Source organism: Ranitomeya imitator, chromosome 6 (assembly GCF_032444005.1).
Source record: "Ranitomeya imitator isolate aRanImi1 chromosome 6, aRanImi1.pri, whole genome shotgun sequence".
Lineage (NCBI taxonomy): Eukaryota > Metazoa > Chordata > Amphibia > Anura > Dendrobatidae > Ranitomeya > Ranitomeya imitator.
In genome coordinates this window covers 178,761,244-178,780,957 of record NC_091287.1, presented here as the reverse complement: position 1 = coordinate 178,780,957, position 19,714 = coordinate 178,761,244, and the positions used below count along the sequence as shown (strand labels likewise).

The window sequence follows — 19,714 nt, the reverse complement described above, 5'->3', positions numbered from 1 at the left end:
AGCTGAGCATAAAACTAACTATGTCAAATATTCAAGTACAAGTCTATGTATACCAATTACAAAGTGAAAAAGTTCAATACCTAAAGTAAGTGACATGGATTATTTGCAATATGACAGACAGACAGGGGGATGTGGAGACAGTCAGTTTCTGGCCGGCTGGCCCCTCCTGCCCTCCCTCTCTGGCTGGCCACAGCAGTCTCCCTCCATCTCTCTGGCTGGCCACGGCCGTCTCCCTCCCTCTCTAGCCGACAGTCTCCCTCCTTCTCACTCTGGCCAGCGGTCTCCTTCTCTCTGGCCGGCAGTCTCCCTCCCCCACTCTCTCTGGCCGGCTGTCTCCCTCCCTCTCTCTGGCCCACCATCTCCCTCCCTCTCTCGCTCTGGCCCACCTTCTTCCTCCCTCTCTCTCTGTCTGGCCGTCTCCCTCCCCTTCTCTCTGGCTGGCCGTCTCCCTCTCCTTCTCTCTGGCCGGCCGTCTCCCTCCCCTTCTCTCTGGCCCGCCATCTCCCTCCCTCTCTCTGGCCCGCCATCTCCCTCCCTCTCTCTGGCTTGCCTTCTCCCTCCCTCACTGGCCCGCCATCTCCCTCCCCCTCGCTCTGGCCTGCCTTCTCCCTCCCTTTTTCTGGCCGTCCGTCTCAATTCCTCTCTCTGGGTGGCCGTCTCCCTCTCACTGACTGTCTGGTTCTATGAGGAGGAACAGGTTTGTACTTTGGGGCGGCCTGTGGGCAGGTGTTTTCTTGGTTCCACTGGTCTAGAGTTCCAAGGTATGACTCCGCCTACAGTCCTGCACCAAAGCACAGGCACATCATTAACTGAAAACTTCTAACACTGATTACTAGGCTCAAACAGAGCAATTTTTAATACTCTCAAAGCTCGTTTCAAAGTATAATGGGAGTCCATGGGAAAGTCAAAGAGATTTGGGGGGGGGGGGGGGTAGTGAAAATGGAAAGGGAAAAGTGCTGAATGGGAGGATAACAGCATGGAAGAGACCCCTGGAAGCATCTCTGGCTCCCAGATCGCGGCTGAACAATGGTGTCACACTTACTCTACTTTAAGGAGTGACAATAAAAGATTACAAACAGACAAGAAGTTGCATTTTACAGGAAAAAAAAGTTTATTTTTTCCTGTATAAAGACTTGTATACAAGGGTACAACTTGTATGCGAATTTAAAAAGGGATTTGAAAAAATATAATCTAAGTAAACCAAAATGGATCTTTTTTTTTTTTAATAAAAAAATAAGAAATTTCAGTTTCATTTATGAAAGAAGCAAGAACTGTAAAAAATAAGGGACTCGGATACACCTTGTTTTAGACATAAAGGAGGGCCTCATACACATTCTGTTCAAATTTTCATGTATTGGTACTCCTAGATTCAAAGACTATTCACTTTTGAGGGTTATATACCAAGGAAATTTACTCCAAACCACAGAATAGTCTGAGTGAGCACTACAATACAGATAAGGGTATGTGTACACTGATTAAAATGCCTGCAACATTTCTCCATCTCTTGGCAGGAAATGATTGATTTGAGTAATGTGAATGTTGAAAAATGTAGGGCAAAAAGCACACAATTTACATGCTGCAGATTTTCTGCACCAAATCTACAAGACAAAATTACTCGGTGTGCATGACACTTCAGTTTTCTCATTCACTTCGCTGGTATGTGGTTGTCAGAAAAACGCAACAAAAACGCATTAAATCTGTAATGTGTGCACTCAGCCTAAACTTTAACACTTTTTGAGGGTTATATACCAACGAACTGTACCCTAAAAAAAGTAATACTGTATGACTGAGAAATGTAACCCAGCAAAATTTTACATCACAAAAATGTACCCTAGGACACGGAATAGTGTATGTGTAAGAAATGTGAAGAAACAAGCAAAAAGCATTTAATACTGTATAGATGAGTAATCCTGAAGTATTTTTCAAAGCTTTTTGTAAGTTTTACATACCACCGTAAAGCAACAGTGTTAAACTGTATGAAAAAGTCATAAAATATTTTAATTAACATTTTTTTTTTGTAGATTTAAACAGTGTAGTTGATGTACTTATACAGTCAAAGGCTTTGCAGAAAGTACAAAGCCAGACAAATGAGGAGTTTCTTTCATGGACTCCTAAAAGATAACTGGTGGGCCTCTTTAATATATTGAATATTACAAATACTATGTGCTGTTGTCATCTGCTGGTTTCTTCTGGGCCCGCCCCCCGCACAGCATTAAAAACCTGCTTGAACAAGACGCTAGCGGCAGGGTAGCACAACACCTCCAAGGCATAGGTGTCCAGCTTTGACACACAATAGATAAAAATCGCAGAAGAATTATGTAGTATGTTGGTTCGGTCGGCCAGCCAGGTATTGCTTGATCACCTTGACAAAGTTTTTTCCTTCCTTGTCAAAAAATATCCGATCAGGCGGCCCTGGGCAGGTGTCATGAAATTAGCTCACACGTTCTACAGTGTACCCTTGCCCTCTCCTCCTTGGTTGTGCAAGGGAGCTTGCATGCTGCCACTAGCATTGTCTGATGAAAATTTTCTCAACAAATTTTCCACAATGGCTTTTTTGTATAGCACCATTTTAAAAGACCTCTCCACCTCTGGAAGAAGAGATGCAAAGTTCTGCTAGTAGCTTGGGTCTAGCAGAGTGAACAACCAGTACTCTCTCCAACAAGATCAATGTAATACGAGGGTAACAGAAAAGGCAGCAATACATAAAGTCGGCCAAATGTGTCAAGCTCCAGACAGCCAACACTTCCCCATCATGATGAGGACTTCCCATCTCCTCCATCATCAGCCCATCCAGGTACGAGAGACTGTACGTAGGTTGTGCGGCTACTAGACTCAATTCGCTAGCCACCACTTCCTATTTATCCTCCTCGGTGTCCACCTCCTCATTGTTACACAATCCACGCTGAGCAGATGAGATTAGGCTGGGTTGGCTAGAATCTGTTATGTCTTCCTCCATCCCCACCTGGTCCACATACAAAGCTTCATGTTTAATTGTGAGAAGCGACGAAGTAGGAACAGAAGCTGGATAGTTGCGCTGACTAAGGTGTCATCACAGCTCACCATCTTTGTTGAGTCCTCAGTCTTTGAGAACTAAACAAACGTCAGAATTACATGCCCACTCTTCATTTTTTATGTTCGAAGACAACTGAACAGAAGACCAACAGGTGTGTTGGATTTAGTACTAAATCACTGGCCTCTTCTGCTCACAAAGCCTTCCCAGGATGTTCAGTATGGGGTTCCAGCGTGTGGGGACGTCACACACCAGTCAGTGAGAGCCGGCAACCTCATGCACTTCTGTAGTGGCGACAGCTGTAGCCAACTTGCGGAAATGAGAGCTGACGCAGAGTACCTTAACCAGAAGCGCAGGCACTTCTGCGTATGTTTTCCGAAACCGTTGAACTACCAAGTTGAGCACATGTGCCAAGTATGATATGTGTGAGCTTGCCAAACTTCACAGCCACCACCAGGTTACACCCATCATCACTCACGGCCATGCCAGGTTTATGGTTCAGCAGCAAAAACTACAGATGTGTCTGGTCTGCTTTTCTCTTCAATAAGTATTCCGCAGTGTGCATTTTGTCTCCTAGACAAATTAGCTTCAGCAGAGCCTGTTGCCGCTTCACTGAAGGAGTGCTGCAGAGCTTGCAGCTGTGGACGATTTGCTCCGAAATAGCACATAGGATATGGAGGAGCAAGAGGGGACGCAGGAACTGTTGTTAGAAGTGGAGGATTCCCTGATAGAAGTAGAGCCAACAGTCCTCGGCGTTGGGAGCACATGCGCCGTGCCATGGTGTCAATCAGACCAGTCTCCATAATGTTCGCCCAGTGTGCCGTCAGGGAAATGCAACGTCCCTGGCCACAAGCACTTGTCCATGTGTCGTTCATTATGCTGACAATGCCAGAAAGTGTGTTGGTAAGGGCACAGGTGGTAGAAGGCAGGGATGCCACACAGTGATAAAGTGGCGTCTGGGGATTAAATACTGAGGGACAGCTGACACCATATGGAACATTTTCTCCCCTTGTGAAAATGAAATAATTGGTGTGAGAAACATTTTTGTGGGAAAACTAAGATTTTTTTTTTTATTTTCACGGCTCAACATTGTAAAGTTCTGTTAAGCACCTGGGAGTTTAAGGTGCTCACCACACATCTAGATAAGTTAAGTTCCTTCAGAGGCCTAGTTTCAAAAATGGGGTCACTTGGGCTTTTCACTGTTTAGGAACATCAGGGGCTCTGCAGACGAGGCATGGCATCCGGTAATCATTCCAGCAAATTTGCATTCAAAAAGTGAAAGGGCGTTTCTTCCCTTCCAAGCCCTGCGCCCAAACAGTAGTTTTCTCCCACATATGGGGGTATCATGCTCAAGAGAAATTGCACAACAATTGTTGGGGATTATTTTTTCCTGTTACCCTAAAGTAACAATTTTGTGAAGAAAAAAAAAAATATTAATTTTTTCCTTCCACATTGCTTTAGTTCCTGAGAAGCAACTCAAGGGTTAATATACTTCTTGAATGAGATTTTGAGCATTTTTAGGGGTGCAGTTTAGAATGGAGTCGCTTTGGGGTATTTTCTGTCATACAGACTCTTTAAAAAGTCACTTGAAATGTCATGTGGTCCCTAAAAAAATGTTTTGTAAATTTTGTTGGGAAAAAATGAGAAACCGCTGGTCAACTTTTAACCCTTGTAACAAAAAACAAAAAAAGAAAGCATTTGTTAAAAAATTAGGCTGATTTAAAGTAGACATCTATCTAGTTAAAGGGCATAAAAAATAAAAGTGTGAAAGTTTCAAAATTTTAAAATCAGTAAATAGGCATTAGCTTTACCTGGAGCAATTCAGATTTGGGAATGCTACCATTTGATTGCTGACACCATGCTACCATCTGTTCTGGAAAGAAATTCTTTCAAAAAGGAACAACAAATAAAAGTCAGCACATCATTTAAGCTGTTAGAACTGTGAAACAAAACAAAGAAAACTTACCATTCACATTACATTGGTTACATTTAGCACACATGCTGGGAAAGTTACCCAAATACATGCTAAATGTAACCTTAGGGCTCCGCTACATTCAAATAATGAGGTTTTGTTGAGTTTTTGATGTTGCAGAATTTCTGCCTCCTATTTATATTAGGTTACTTGTGTTTCTTTATTGCATCGGTGTGTTTTTTAAAAAGGTAAAGTCACCACATTTAACCTATCTAAACTATTAATATTGGCATACAGGTTATAGACCGTTGAGGAGAGTAATATCTGTATGTCCTATCATATGCCCAATTGTTGAGAAATCATCTTTTGTCACTTTATATAAATTACCTTTTCCAGAAAATGGGAGATGATGGTGCTCGGGGGAAAACACCCACTTCATGTATAATAAGCTCTGGAAGCAGAGTCATCAGTGAGACAAGTAAGGCCTGTGTCACACATCAGTTTTTAGCCGTCAAACACAATCCGGCTAATTTATTTAGAAAACAGATCTGTTGCAAATTGTTAAAAACTGATGCGACGGATCCATTTTTCTGCTGGATACGACCTTTTTTTTAAGCTGGGGATAGAGTTTGGACTTCCTGTTTCGGGGGAGGGAGAGCGGGAGATAGACGCATGATTTGTATAAATAGGATTCGGTCATTTCAACTCACATTTCATAAGTTTTTCGCCAGATCCGACGTGCGCTTTTTTGCCGGACAGAAAAAACGTTCCTCTGTACATTTTCTCCGGCCGCTGGAAAACTTATTTTGGACGGATCTGGCAAAAAACGGATGAAACGTGAGGACATCAGGCGCAATCCAGGGCTAATACAAGTCTATGAGAAAAAAAAACAAAACAGATCCAGCAGCAACTTTTGCCAGATCATTTTTTTTGTTTCCCAAAATTTGCGGGATTGTGCCTGACTTCAAAAACCTGATGTGTGAAAAGGGGCCTAACTAACAGAACGGGAGAACTGAAATTATCTTCTTGCAAACATTTTTGCTTCTCTCAGCTCTGCCGCATGGTAACAATATTATAGCCCTGTCTGCCTGTGAGCTGGAAGGAACCTGCGTATGTGTTAGTTATAATCACACACAGCTCTGCAGTGATATCATGAGAGCAGAGAGCAACCAATACACATCTCACTGGTAACTCCTTCATGAATAATTAGCTCTGGGGGCAGAGTTATCTCCAGGCACCATCCGCCCCAGAGCCTGGATGAGGCAATTTATATAAAGTGATAGATGATTTATCCACAACAGGGCATCTGATATGAGACGCCCATATTAGTAGGTTGGATAGGTCAAACATGTTGACAATCAGGTTCTTCAACATGTGTTTTTACAGTGTTTTTGACACTGCGGTCTTTGTCTCTTGTTGTGTCTAGCTTTAAATAAAGCGGCTTTTTTTTTTATTTCCTGGTATTTAGCTTGACAACTTTGACATACTCTGGTGCGAATTACATGCATTTTCGCTGTGGATACGCAATGTAAATGCATGTGTTTACCTGTGAAATTTTCGCACCTAATGCAAGTCTATGGGGAAACTACATCGAAAACTCAGCATACCTGCAAGAGAAATGTACGTGCTGCAGATTTGAAATACGCACCACAGGACGGTTTGCACTGCGTTAAAAAGAAGCACAGAGGGCATTAGATTTCTATAAATCCATCCTCTTTGCATAATTTTGCTGCATCACATACGGAACATCTTACAGTTCCAGCGGAGTCAAAAACACCCCAACAGCTCATTGTGGGAACGTAGCCTAATGGTATATGCAAAAAGCTTTTTAATGACAAATAGGTTAAAAAAGATGCCACTTTAGTCTATGGTTAATTGAAATTTGTGACAGAACCCTAGTAGTGTCCATTTTCTACAAGATAGAATAGTAATTTATTTTATGGATTTGTAATAAAAGCTGATTTATAGATTTAAAAATCTGTGCCATTGATTAGTGATTCATTATAAAAAGATGCACTATGAAGATCACACACTAAATGTAAACTACAGTAGGGTGCCCCATAAGTCAACCATATACTGAGCAGTAGGACCTAAAAAGGATTGCTTTATGGCAGGGGTCCCCAACTCCAGTACTCAAAGCCCACCAACAGGTTATGATTTCCTTAGCTTTGCCCAAGTGATAACTGCTTCACCTGTGCAATACAAAGGAAATCCTGAAAACGTGATCTGTTGGTGGGCCTTGAGGACTGGAGTTGGGGAACGCTGCTTTATGGTGTATGCCCATTTGTTGAAATACTCTAAGATCACAAGACCACATCTCCCTGTGTCCACTTTCACTTAAAAATAATCCTGACTTAAAGGGGTTCTTTGGGTATGAGATGGTACTGACCTATCCGAGGCACTCAAATGAGTTGATATTCAATTAAATTTTAACAGGTGCGGAAACAATTACAGTACAGAATTATTGCTGCATCTATTACAATTAAATTTAAACTCATTTGAGTGCCGCAGTATTTATGATTTATGCTACGCTCTAGCACTGTGCACCTACATCTATTTAGCTAGTGTGGCCATTATCTCTTTTATGTACAGTATAAGTAATCAATATATATGGAACATTCCCATAGCTGATGGATGAGGTGTCATAAGATAGGTCATCAATATCATTATCCAGAGAACCCCTTTAAAGCTGTGTGACCACTGAGTATTTTGCAGAGTTTTCTGGGTAGAAGCAGGTTAAGGAGTTTTGCATTTTGGAAAGTTTGCGCAAAGCTTCACCTCCAAGAACTCTACAAAAAAAAAATAATAATAATTGTATGCACATAGCCTAAGGGTAATGGTCACCAGGTTTTAACTGCCTCATATAAGGTAGGTAGAAAAACAGATTTGAAAGCTGGGTCACTTACTGTGCTTCTTGCTGTAGTTCTGATTAAACACAGTTATCTGCCACAGTTCTGCTAATACTCTCAATGAGAAGCTCCAAGCTTTGTAATTTTCAGTATTTTTAAGGTGCATATCACGGCCTCCAATAATCGAGTGGCAAGTTTCTCCATATGCACAGTGCAGGCAGAAAAGCGTCACTCAATGGCAGAGTTAGGGCTATACAGAGCTCATCAAGACCCACAGCAGATAAACTAAGCTTTATAAACAGCAAGGATACCATTAATGCTGGAATAAGGGTCTCTGACACCAGGTTTATGCTTCCCAATTTGAGGATGTGGAGACAGATTCCCTGTAAATCCTTAATGACCAGGTCTTAAAAAGCGGAGAAACATAATATGGCCCATAGTTAAGGTATTTTATCAGCCATAACTGCTTCTACTGACCTGGCCGTTTATTGGCTGATAAATATTTTTACGTTAAATGGCAAATGTTAAATTATTTTTGGAATTTTTTTTTTGTATAACATCCATGTTTCACATTAAACCAGAATAATTAGCTTCTTTTTATTATTTACATACTGAAGGGACCTTGGTTTAATAAAGCTTTTCAATATATTTCACGATTACATATTTGTTAAATAGGTTTTTCTTAGAGGTCATAAAAACTCTGGGGACACTAACCGAGGTATCCGTAGGAACTCTAGATACAGAAAAAAAAGATACAGAAAAAATAGCTGTGCCAGTCAATGGAAGAGCGGATATGGGGTTGAGAAGACAAGGTAGGCATGTCTGACCGTAAGACCCCGATCTGCTCTAGCTAGAGAACCAACGTTAATATAGCTTGTAGAATACAGACATAAGGACCTTCACCTGTGTGGACAACAAAAACACTTAGGTCCAGATTCCTCATGAAAGTAAAAGCAAAGCATGGAAGATGTGATCATTACTATTCAAAGCATGTGTAGGTCATCGTAGCAGTCACTAGTGGAAGGAGAAAATGTGATAATCACGTTGTGCCCTCCTTTCCAATTATCGGGGCAGCATGGAGCAGTCACAGCTGTTCTTCACTTATGCCCACTGTTCAGTTCATGGATGTCTCCCTTAGACCAGTGTCACAGTGTATCACACCCGATGTGAGGGCATCAGATACGATATGCTAATGACACCCTGCTCCCGCTCTGCTGTGAGCCGGTTAGTGCTCCGATCACCTCATGAGGGAATATTATAGCACAGCTGCGGAGGAGACTAAAAGTAATTTCTCCATACCCTCCATTGCTGGCGTTGGCAGGAATCGCACTGCCCTCAGGTGATATCATGCAATCGCAGCATGTTGCGATTTTTTTCCTGTCCAATTGCGATCTGACCAGGAATAAAAAGCCGCCATTGAGAACAGAAGCATAGGATTAACTGATGGCATTCGTTCAATTTCTTTGCAAGTGGGAGAGAGCCCTTAGCCGGTAAATGTGCTGAGTGAGCTGGCCATAATTGGAGAACAACCATGACTGCTCAGTGCTGCCCCCATTGACAGGACAGTGGCAGGGTAAGGTGCAATTACAATATAATTTTCTCCTTCCACCAATGACACTCTAAATGGTAATTATCATCCCATCATGCTGTGCCTTTACTTTTATGTGGAATCCAGACAAGACAGGTGACCTCGAAATAACATTTTTTCTTAGGTCAGCAAAATGTAATTAAAGAATTATATTTCAATCACAATTTAATACTTAGTCTTAAATATGGTCAACTTACCATGGGATTTTTGAAAAATTCATATTTTGCATAATTCTTTCTGAACAGAAACTTGCTTTCACTTGTCATCATGGATTGAATTTGCAATACCAATTCATGGTCTTCAAGACATCGCTCTAATTTAAAAGGATATAAAAGGTTATTTTGTGCTTATGCTCATTGGAGGCAGGCAAATAGACATTTCAAAGTGTGCCCACAGTCTTTATTAGAAGATAGAAAAATATTTCAACTGTAGGTGGTCCCCATCAGTGTACCCCTACGTTTCTGTTGAATAGGAAATACATTGCAGACCAGAAGAGGTCCAAAAGTTGGAACTGTTTTCCAGCGAATGGGACCCCAAAATGCTCTATTGGAATGTAATGGTAGTCCTCTCCGGTAGACCCCCAAAGAATGAAACAAGCACCATGTGTACCCCATGCTATGTGGTCCCTGTCATTCTACTACTCTGCAAAAAGTTGTGTATAATGAAACAAGTCATTTAAAGTTTGTCTCACTAAAGAATTTCCTAGCTTACATATTTGCTTGTGTTTATTCTGTATTTTAATTTCAGTAAAACTTGCTCATCATAAACTAGAGGCTTATAAACATTTCAGGGAGCTTGTTATTGAAAATGAAATAAATAATGGACTTCAGGGGAGGGGGCAGAAAGAAAAAGGCTCAGATAGCAGCATTAAATCAGTGTAATATATTATATACTGTATACATTATAATTTAATGATTCTCTTGTGAGCCTCTTTTTCCACCTAAAGTCTGTCGTTATGACAAGATTGCCATCTGGTCCAGTTAAAAGGAACCTGTCATTTTTTTTGCTATTAAATTGCGCCAATGTCTTCTTAGTGATGCACATTGCATCACTAACAGGTTTTCCTCAAGCAGAACATCCAAGTATTTTTCGCAAAAAACACTTTATACTTTGGTGATTGCCCCACATACCTTCTGCTTCAGTCTAAAAAGCAGGGATCTCTAGCTTTCCAGTCACGGTCAGTCAAATGCCTTTTCAAATTCTCCATGTCCATCGCATTATAAATCCTTCCCTTCACTGCTCCCTATGTCCCCGCAACCTCCCAGCAGATTTCGCACTCGCGAAATGACCATTTTTCTGGGCATGCACACTGAATCTGTGTATGACCCAGCTTCATATATTATATCTAGGCATTCGCTGGAGACGCTGAGAGTCAGTGGCTAGATGATAGTTTGTGAGCGCACAAAGGAGGTGGTGCACAAAGCCCGGAAAGTAACGTAATATGAAAATGAAAATAAAAACTATTAGATAATATGAAATATTTTAAACAGTTAATTTTGGCCTTTTTAAAAAAAGTCCCATTTTTCAAATCTGACTGAAAAACTTTGGAATGGATGTACACATCCCAGTAATTGAGAACTTTTTTTTTTTCATGACACTGTACAGCAACCCCATTCAAGTAAATTTTTGTCAAAGGTCATGTCCTTGCCTTTGATATAAGATCACACACAGCCCGCATCTTTCCCCGCACATAACCGATTTAATCAGCCATAATGTGCCTTTAACAGCTGCAAGTGAATTTATGCGTTTGTTAAGCAGTTAAGTACAGCAAAGCAGGATTTAACACACGTTGGATGGAAGAGTCATGCATCCCACCCATCAAATGATGGCGGGGCACCTCTATAGGTTGTCATGATCGCTGGGGGTCTGCGGATAATCCCTGTGCCTTTCAGTATGATCCTCCTGTTAACGGCATTCATAGATAGATCGTGATTTTCATTACGCAGAACAGTGCTGAAGCAATTCTATGTATAGCATATGCCATCAGTTGATCGCAGCTTCATGTCCCCTAAGAGGACTATACATGACAGTAAAAAGTGATGGAAAAAAAGTTTAAAAAAAAAAAGTTCACATCACACTTTTCCCATCAAAAAACCCCCCACAAAAACCTGACATATTTGGCATCGCTGAGTTCGTAAAGTTTAAAATAAATTAATCCAATCTGTAAACAGTGTAACAAGAAAAAAAACAAAAAAACAGAAAACAAACACCACATCAGAATCATAAGTTTTTGGCTGCTGCAATAAGGTGATCAAAACATTTTATCTATCCCATAATGGTACAAAAAACGGCAGAGCAGGGTGCAAAAAATAAGTAGTCTCAGGCCGGGATCACACATGCGAGAAACACGTCCGTGTCTCGCATGTGAAATCCAAGCTCTGGGGCCAGCGCTTCGGAGCGGAGCGTGCGACCGCCTAGCAACACATGGAGCCGCACGCTCCGCTCTGGAGTGCTGGTGCCAGAGCTTGGATTTCACATGCGAGACACGGACGTGTTTCTCGCATGTGTGATCCCGGCCTCACTATCTTATATCACGAAAAATTAAAATGTTACCGGTCTCGTATAATGGCAACATAAGCAAAAATTTCTCTTACCAATTACCGTTTAGTTTTTTCACTAATTAAAAAACCTCCCACGTATCTACATACTCGTACTGCCATGGAGAATCATATTGCCATGTCAGATTTACCATATAGTGAACATAAATGAACGTTTCTTCAAATTTCAACTTTTAATTAATGAAAAATAAAATATGCAAAAGTAAACTTACCATGACAACTTTACATAATTCTAATTTTTTTTGTTAGGAAGGCAGAAGACAAGTTTCATAGCAGATTTTTCATTTCCCACCATCACCTCAAGGAAACACAACTTTTTTTCTTACAGACTTTCAGATTTGGAGTGATTGACTGGCCAATATACTGAGAAATCCCCCCCGTCCCCAAACAAAAATATGCCATTTTAAAAGATACACCATGCAATCTGTTCAAAACTGCAATTAGTATGTTTATTAGCCATTCAGGTACTTCATAGTAATTAACACGAAGTGGACTTAATTTAATTTTTTTCTAATAAAATGCTGCTTTACTACCAAAGTTTTTATTTTCAGAGGGGATAATAGGCAAAAACAAATCCCATACTTTGTTTCTGCACTCAACCAAATAGGCACACAGAGGCTGAGAAGGGAGAGGGGCTATTTGGCTTTGAGAGCAAGGATTTTGAAGGAATTTTGGCAAGAGCCATTTTAACATGACGTGGCAGTTAAGGCATGAGAAGAAATTTAAAAGTAGCAATAGAAAATCTAAAACTGTTGACAACAAGGAATCATAGGTCTAAGTGAAGGAAGAGGTGGGCGTGTAGGTAAAAGAGGCAAGGAAGGAGTAATCCAGTTTGTTTGTTTTTTTAGGGACCAGACTTTAAAACATAAAAGTAGACCAAAATAAAACTAACAACCCTAAACCATAGAGCGAAGGTCCAACGAGGTGGACGTGGCTGTGTAGGTGCACATTGACTGCGGACAGGCAAATGCACTAGTCTGATCACACCTACTGTGCTAAACACACGTTCTGACAATACACTTGCCACGAGAAGGGCAGCATCCAATAAAGCAAAACCACCTATGCCAAAACATGGTATCCATCCATGGGGAGATCGGGGAGATCAAAACATCCAACACCGCGGAGACACCATCACGTGTTTCTCAACGCAGTGATCCAGAACACTGCCCCCATCCCTTATGGGAAATATGCAAATGCATGTAGAAAAGCCGCGGAGACACCATCACGTGTTTCTCAACGCAAGCAATGAATAGCCAGGTCTTTCAGCGGGAAGGAACAACCACGGAAAGGGCAGCATCCAATAAAGGAAAACCACCTATGCCAAAACATGGTATCCATCATGGATCATCAATGGTTTTCCTTTATTGGATGCTGCGCTTCCCGTGGTTGTTCCTTCCCGGTGAAAGACCTGGCTATTCATTGCTTGCATTGAGAAACACGTGAAGGTGTCTCCGCGGCTTTTCTACATGCAATTGCATATTTCCCATAAGGGATGGGGGCAGTGTTCTGGATCACTGTGTTGAGAAACACGTGATGGTGTCTCCGCGGTGTTGGATGTTTTGATCTCCCCGAGGTCATTCACCCTTATGTTTATAATACACTTGCCACACGCAGGCCTGCACCTCCAAGGCATAAAGGGCAAGCTCAGGCCATGTGTCCAATTAGGAGAATCAGAAGTTAAATGGGGCAGGAACATCAGTACGTGGAGATGTGTAGAAAGGTATTCTTCCACCATGTTGTTGTAACGCTGCCTTCTGCTAATATGGACCATGTCAGACAGTGGTGCCAAATGTTGTGACTTGCTCGAAGTTTTGCCGCATTTTAGCCATGCTATGCCTGCCTTCTGAGGTGGTGGCGATGCATCAACTGCGTTGGTGACTTCCTCTTCCGCTTCGTACTTCCACCGAGCCCCCACTGCCACTTGTATTCAAGCATTTTGCGATCTGGCTCCAGTGAAGGAAATGATAATGGTATCCTGTCTTTGTAGAAGGGATCCCATCAGGGTGGCCATGCTGTAATCAGCACTGGTAAAAATACGGGCAACTTGTCAGTGGTTGCACAGGCACAGCAGCATGTATTGGCTCATGTGCCAGGCTGTCCAGCGGCAATGACAAGGTGTCCTCGGTGGTAGGTGTATGGTCTGGGTCCTCTGTCTGCCCCCCCAAGCACGCTCCAGTGATGTCGGTGAGCTCCTTTGGAGTGTCACCCTGCTGTGAATGCTGTTCCTCCTCCTTTCAAAAAAATGTCCCCTGGCTGTACAGTTCGGTACATGGTCGCTATTGGGACAGTAACCATGCGTGGACGACAAGCCTGATAACTGAAATGGCCCTGCTGCTCTTCCTCATGTGCCACCACCTCATCCATCATTGCCTGAATTGTTCCACCTTATTGGTACGCCCACATACGAGGAGGTGAGGGGGAAGGCAGAAGTGATGCTGAAGCGCAGACAGTCGAGCAGCAGGGTGAGAATTCCTGCACTCAGCAGCTGCTCTTACATGTGTGTAGTTTTTCAGGAAGGTCTGCACCACCAAGTTCAGCATATGTGCCACTCAAGGGATGTGCGTCAAACTGGCTAGGCCCAGAGCTACTTTGAAATTTTCCCCATTATCAGACACCAACCAGTCATCTGTCTGCTGTTTGATCCCAGTCCATAGCTCCAGCACATTGTGGTATTTGTCCCCCAAACAAAGGAGATTAATAACAGCCTGCTGTTTCTTCTCTCTGGCTGTGCTAAAGTTGGTGGTGCAGGTCTTACTGTGACCAAATGAGGAGGCAGGGTAGAAAGTGAAGAAGGCAACCTGGACAGAGTAATGCCCAGCAATCCTCGATGTTGGTAGGACATGAGATATAACGCCTTCAGCCTCTGTCCCAGCCACTACTACATTGACCCTGTAGGCAGTTTGGGAGATGCAATGTCCATGGCCATGCTTACTGGTTCACATATTTGTTATGTGGACCTTGCCACTGATGGCATTGTACACCTTATTTTGCCTGCAACCTGTGTGTGCAAAGCAGAAATGACAGAATGGCAAGCCTGGAAAAGGACAGCCAACGCTATAAGGTTTTTTTTTAAACCCATCAGTTTCCACTAGCCATAACGGTAGCATTTTGAATGTCAGTAATTTGAAAATGCTTTCATTCAAGAGCATGGCTCGTGGGTGTGTAAGGAGGTTTCTCCTCTATCAAGGGTTTGGGGGATGGAAAGCTAAACACTTCCATGGGATGGTGTGGAGATGCTCGGTGACACTGGTGGTGGTGCGGTCACATCCTCTTTGCGGGAAGGCAGGTGGCCCTGTTGAACATGTGCGGGAGGAAGAGACCGCAGCAGAAAAGTGAGGAGAAGGCTCAGCTTTTATGCTTTTTAAAAAGGTGTGTACTCCACTGCACCTAGTGCTTGGAATTTAGATGCCTCATGCAGGTGGTACTCAGGTTTGGAAGATTTATGACTCTCTTCAGGTTCTGATGGAACTGCGAGCAAACCACCCATCAATTGTTAGCACCTTCCAGATGCCCCTGACGAAGCCACCTTGCGGTGGTGATACGCGTCGGGCATCTCCATGGGCTCCCCGCTCCCAGGCTCCTTCTATGTACCATGCGCTGCTTTGGGTCTGTATTAGCTACTCTGCCATGCTGCACAGCATGATTTCATGGTTGTGCGAGCACTATTAGTGACATCAGTATTTTTCAGCCAGTGTATTTAGCATTCTCTTGTTTATTAGGCAGAACTTATGCATAGCAGCTAAGGTACTGTTGGACTTATTACTATGTTGTAGATATATATCCATTTGTATCATACAAGTGTGTTATCGGAACTCACATTATTGTTGATATACACATTGCTTTGACCACTATTAGTAATAGTTCTACTTTATTTTGTGACATTGCAAAAGTCATTTGGATTTGCGATCGGCCTTGGGAGGGGCAGCCTCAGGCTTTATTATAAGCTGTTTGTGTGTTTTCATGTTCAAGTCGCTGTTGACTTTTCAAATGTTTATAACCCCTTAATCCCATATGACGTACTATCCAGTCAAGGTGACCTGGGACTTAATTCCCAGTGACGGGATAGTAAGTCATACGCGATCAGCCACGCTCACAGGAGGAGCGCGGCCGATCGCGGCCGGGTGTCAGCTGCCTATCGCAGCTGACATCCGGCACTATGTGCCAGGAGCGGTCACGGACCGCCCCCGACACCGCAATCAAACATGATCGCGGTGTGCCGGCGGTATAGGGATGCAACGCGCAGAGAGGGGGCTCCCTGCGGGCTTCCCTGAGACCCCCGCAGCAAGGCAATTTGATCGCGTTGCTGCGAGAGTCTCTTACCTTCCTCCCTGCAGCAGGCCCGGATCCAAAATGGCCACGGCATCCGGATCCTGCATGGAGGGAGGTGGCTTACCAAGTGCCTGCTCAGAGCAGGCGCTTGGTAAGCCTGCAGTACTGTAAGTCAGACCGCTGATCTGACAGAGTGCTGTGCAAACTGTCAGATCAGCGATCTGTGATGTCCCCCCCGGGACAAAGTAAAAAATTAAAAAAATAAATTTCCACATGTTTAAAAAAAAAAAAAAAAAAAAAAAAAAAAATTCCTAAATAAAGAAAAAAAAAATATTACCATAAATACATTTCTTTATCTAAAAAAAAACAAACAAACAATAAAAGTACACATATTTAGTATCGCCGCGTCCGTAACGACCCAACCTATAACTGTCCCACTAGTTAACCCCTTCAGTAAACACCGTAGGGGAAAAAAAAAAACGAGGCAAAAAAACGCTTTATTATACCGCCGAACAAAAAGTGGAATAACAGGCAATCAAAAAGACAGATATAAATAACCATGGTACCGCTGAAAAAGTCATCTTGTCCCGCAAAAAACGAGCCGCCATACAGCATCAGCAAAAAAATAAAAAAAAGTTATAGTCCTGAGAATAAAGCGATGCCAAAATAATTACTTTTTCTATACAATAGTTTTTATAGCATAAAAGCGCCAAAACATAAAAAAATGATATAAATGAGGTATCGCTGTAATCGTCCTGCCCCGAAGAATAAAACTGCTTTATCAATTTTACCAAACGCAGAACGGTAGAAACGCCCCCCCCCCCCCCCCAAAAGAAATTCATGAATAGCTGGTTTTTGATCATTCTGCCTCACAAAAATCGGAATAAAAAGCGATCAAAAAATGTCACGTGCCCGAAAAGGTTACCAATAAAACATCAACTCATCCCGCAAAAAACAAGACCTCACATGACTCTGTGGACTCAAATATGGAAAAATTATAGCTCTCAAAAGGTGGTAACGCAAAAAATATTTTTTTGCAATAAAAAGAGTCTTTCAGTGTGTGACGGCTGCCAATCATAAAAATCCGTTAGGTAAAAATTTATAAAATGTATTTATTTCCATTTTCCCATTAGGGTTAGGGCTAGGGTTAGGGCTAAAGTTAGGGTTAGGATTACATTTACGGTTGGGAATAGGGTTGGGATTAGGGTTAGGGGTGTGTCTGGGTTAGAGGTGTGGTTAGGGTTACCATTGGGATTAGGGTTAGGGGTGTTTTTGGATTAGGGTTTCAGTTAGAATTGGGGAGTTTCCACTGTTTAGGCACATCAGGGGCTCTCCAAACGCGACATGGCGTCCGATCTCAATTCCAGCCAATTCTGCGTTGAAAAAGTAAAACCGTGCTCCTTCCCTTCCGAGCTCTCCCGTGTGCCCAAACAGGGGTTTACCCCAACATATGGGGTATCAGGATACTCAGGACAAATTGTACAACAACTTTTGGGGTCCATTTTCTCCTGTTACCCTTGGTAAAATAAAACAGATTGGAGCTGAAGTAAATTTTTTGTGAAAAAAAGTTAAATGTTCATTTTTATTTAAACATTCCAAAAATTCCTGTGAAACACCTGAAGAATTAATAAACTTCTTGAATGTGGTTTTGAGCACCTTGAGGGGTGCAGTTTTTAGAATGGTGTCACACTTGGTTATTTTCTATCATATAGATCCCTCAAAATGACTTCAAATGAGATGTGGTCCCTAAAGAAAAATAGTGTTGGAAAAAAGAGAAATTGCTGGTCAACTTTTATCCCTTATAACTCCCTAACAAAAAAAAAATTTTGGTTCCAAAATTGTGCTGATGTAAAGTAGACATGTGGGAAATGTTACTTATTAAGTATTTTGTGTGACATATCTCTGTGATTTAATTGCATAAAAATCGGAAAATTGCGAAATTTTCTAAATTTTCGACAAGTTTCCATTTTTTTTCACAAATAAACACAGGTAATATCAAAGAAATTTTACCACTATCATGAAGTACAATATGTCACGAGAAAATGTCAGAATCACTGGGATCCGTTGGAGCGTTCCAGAGTTATAACCTCATAAAGGGACAGTGGTCAGAATTGTAAAAATTGGCCTGGTCATTAACCTGCAAACCACTCTCGGGGCTTAAGGGGTTAATAAGTTTGTTGGTGTGTATTCAACAAAATTATTATTCTTATATGTATGTCTGGTGATCCCCAGTTTGTGGTCTGCAGCTTTTTCTCTGTATGTTATAAAATTTTTTGCATTGACCCTTTAGATTCATTGTGGTGCCCTCCTATACAAATTTGGTCATATTCCCTGAAGAAATGCTATGTCTTTTGAGCTGACTTGTGTGCCTATTTAAGCGTCACGGTGGGCAGTAGCAGCCGACGTACTTTCTAGGGACCGCCCGTACCTTTGCACTCCGCTCCCTCTCTTGCTGTGCTTCTGGTGCAGTGTGGCTACTTCCTCTATCTCAAAACAGATTAAGTCACTAGGATGGCCTTCGCTCCATGTGGTGTCTAGGACCTCTTCATCCACAGAATTCCCTTCCACTCCCTCTTCACCCCAGCCCTCCTTGCTTGTCTGCACACTGCAGAGAGATGCTGCAGTTGGCAACTGTGTTTTGTCATCCTCAAATGTTCTATGGATGTCCACTGACAGTGTGCACTTAGTCCTTCCATGTACTCATCCTCCAACCTAACAAGCAGTTGGGCATCAGTGCCCTCAGTCTCTTCCACTTCTGGGGCAGGGCCAGATAGATGGGCCACAGAACCCCAGTCAGCAGAATCTCGTAGACTGCTGCACCACTTGGAGCTCAGAATGCTTGGCTGAATTGCAAGGGGATGAGAAGTATGCTGGACGACCATGGTCCTCAGGTGTCAACTCTGCACTTTCTGTAGTGGACCAGGTGGAAGATAACGTGAAGGAACTGGAGGCACTCGCAGCCATCCATTCAAACACCTTTTCAACATCTTGTGGACTCAACATTGATGCAGCAGTACTTGGCCCAATGAAAACCCCCAGAACGCCTGCATGCACCATAGCACTATACAAGGAGCCACGTATCACGGTGAAGGAGCAAAACCTCAAGCAGTCGATAATTTAAACTACTAAGGCAGCACACTTTCTCTTGAAGTAACCATAGTTGCTGAGGTTAACAGAATTGCCAAAGCCAGTGCTGCCTTTGGGAGACTGCGTAAGAACATCTGAGAACGAAGGGGACTCAGCCTTACCATGAAGCTGAAGGTCTACTGCGTGGTTGTCCTCACCACACTTCTCTATGCTAGCAAGACCTGGACAGTCTACAGCCGACATGCTAAACAGCTTAATAATTTTCACATGAGTTGCCTTCCCAGACTCCTCCACATCAGGTGGCAAGACAATGTTCCGGACACAGCAATTCTGGAATAAACTGGGATCTGCAGCGTCTACACTCTCCTGCTGAAAGTCCAAGCCAGGTGGGCTAGACATGTGGTCAGAATGCCTAACACCTGATTACCGATACTGCTGTAT

General features: G+C 42.5%; 1 protein-coding gene across 1 annotated transcript in view; it reads right to left on the bottom strand.

Moving 5' to 3' along the window:
- The window catches only part of GRB10 (growth factor receptor bound protein 10), a 424,392-nt gene that overhangs the window by 58,454 nt on the left and 346,224 nt on the right, over nt 1-19,714 (bottom strand). The window contains exons 7-8 of the mRNA XM_069730339.1: nt 9,557-9,672; nt 4,822-4,896 (exon numbers count right to left, since the gene is read on the bottom strand). Coding sequence (XP_069586440.1) covers nt 4,822-4,896; nt 9,557-9,672 — 191 coding nt within the window. The remainder of the gene's footprint in view (nt 1-4,821; nt 4,897-9,556; nt 9,673-19,714) is intronic.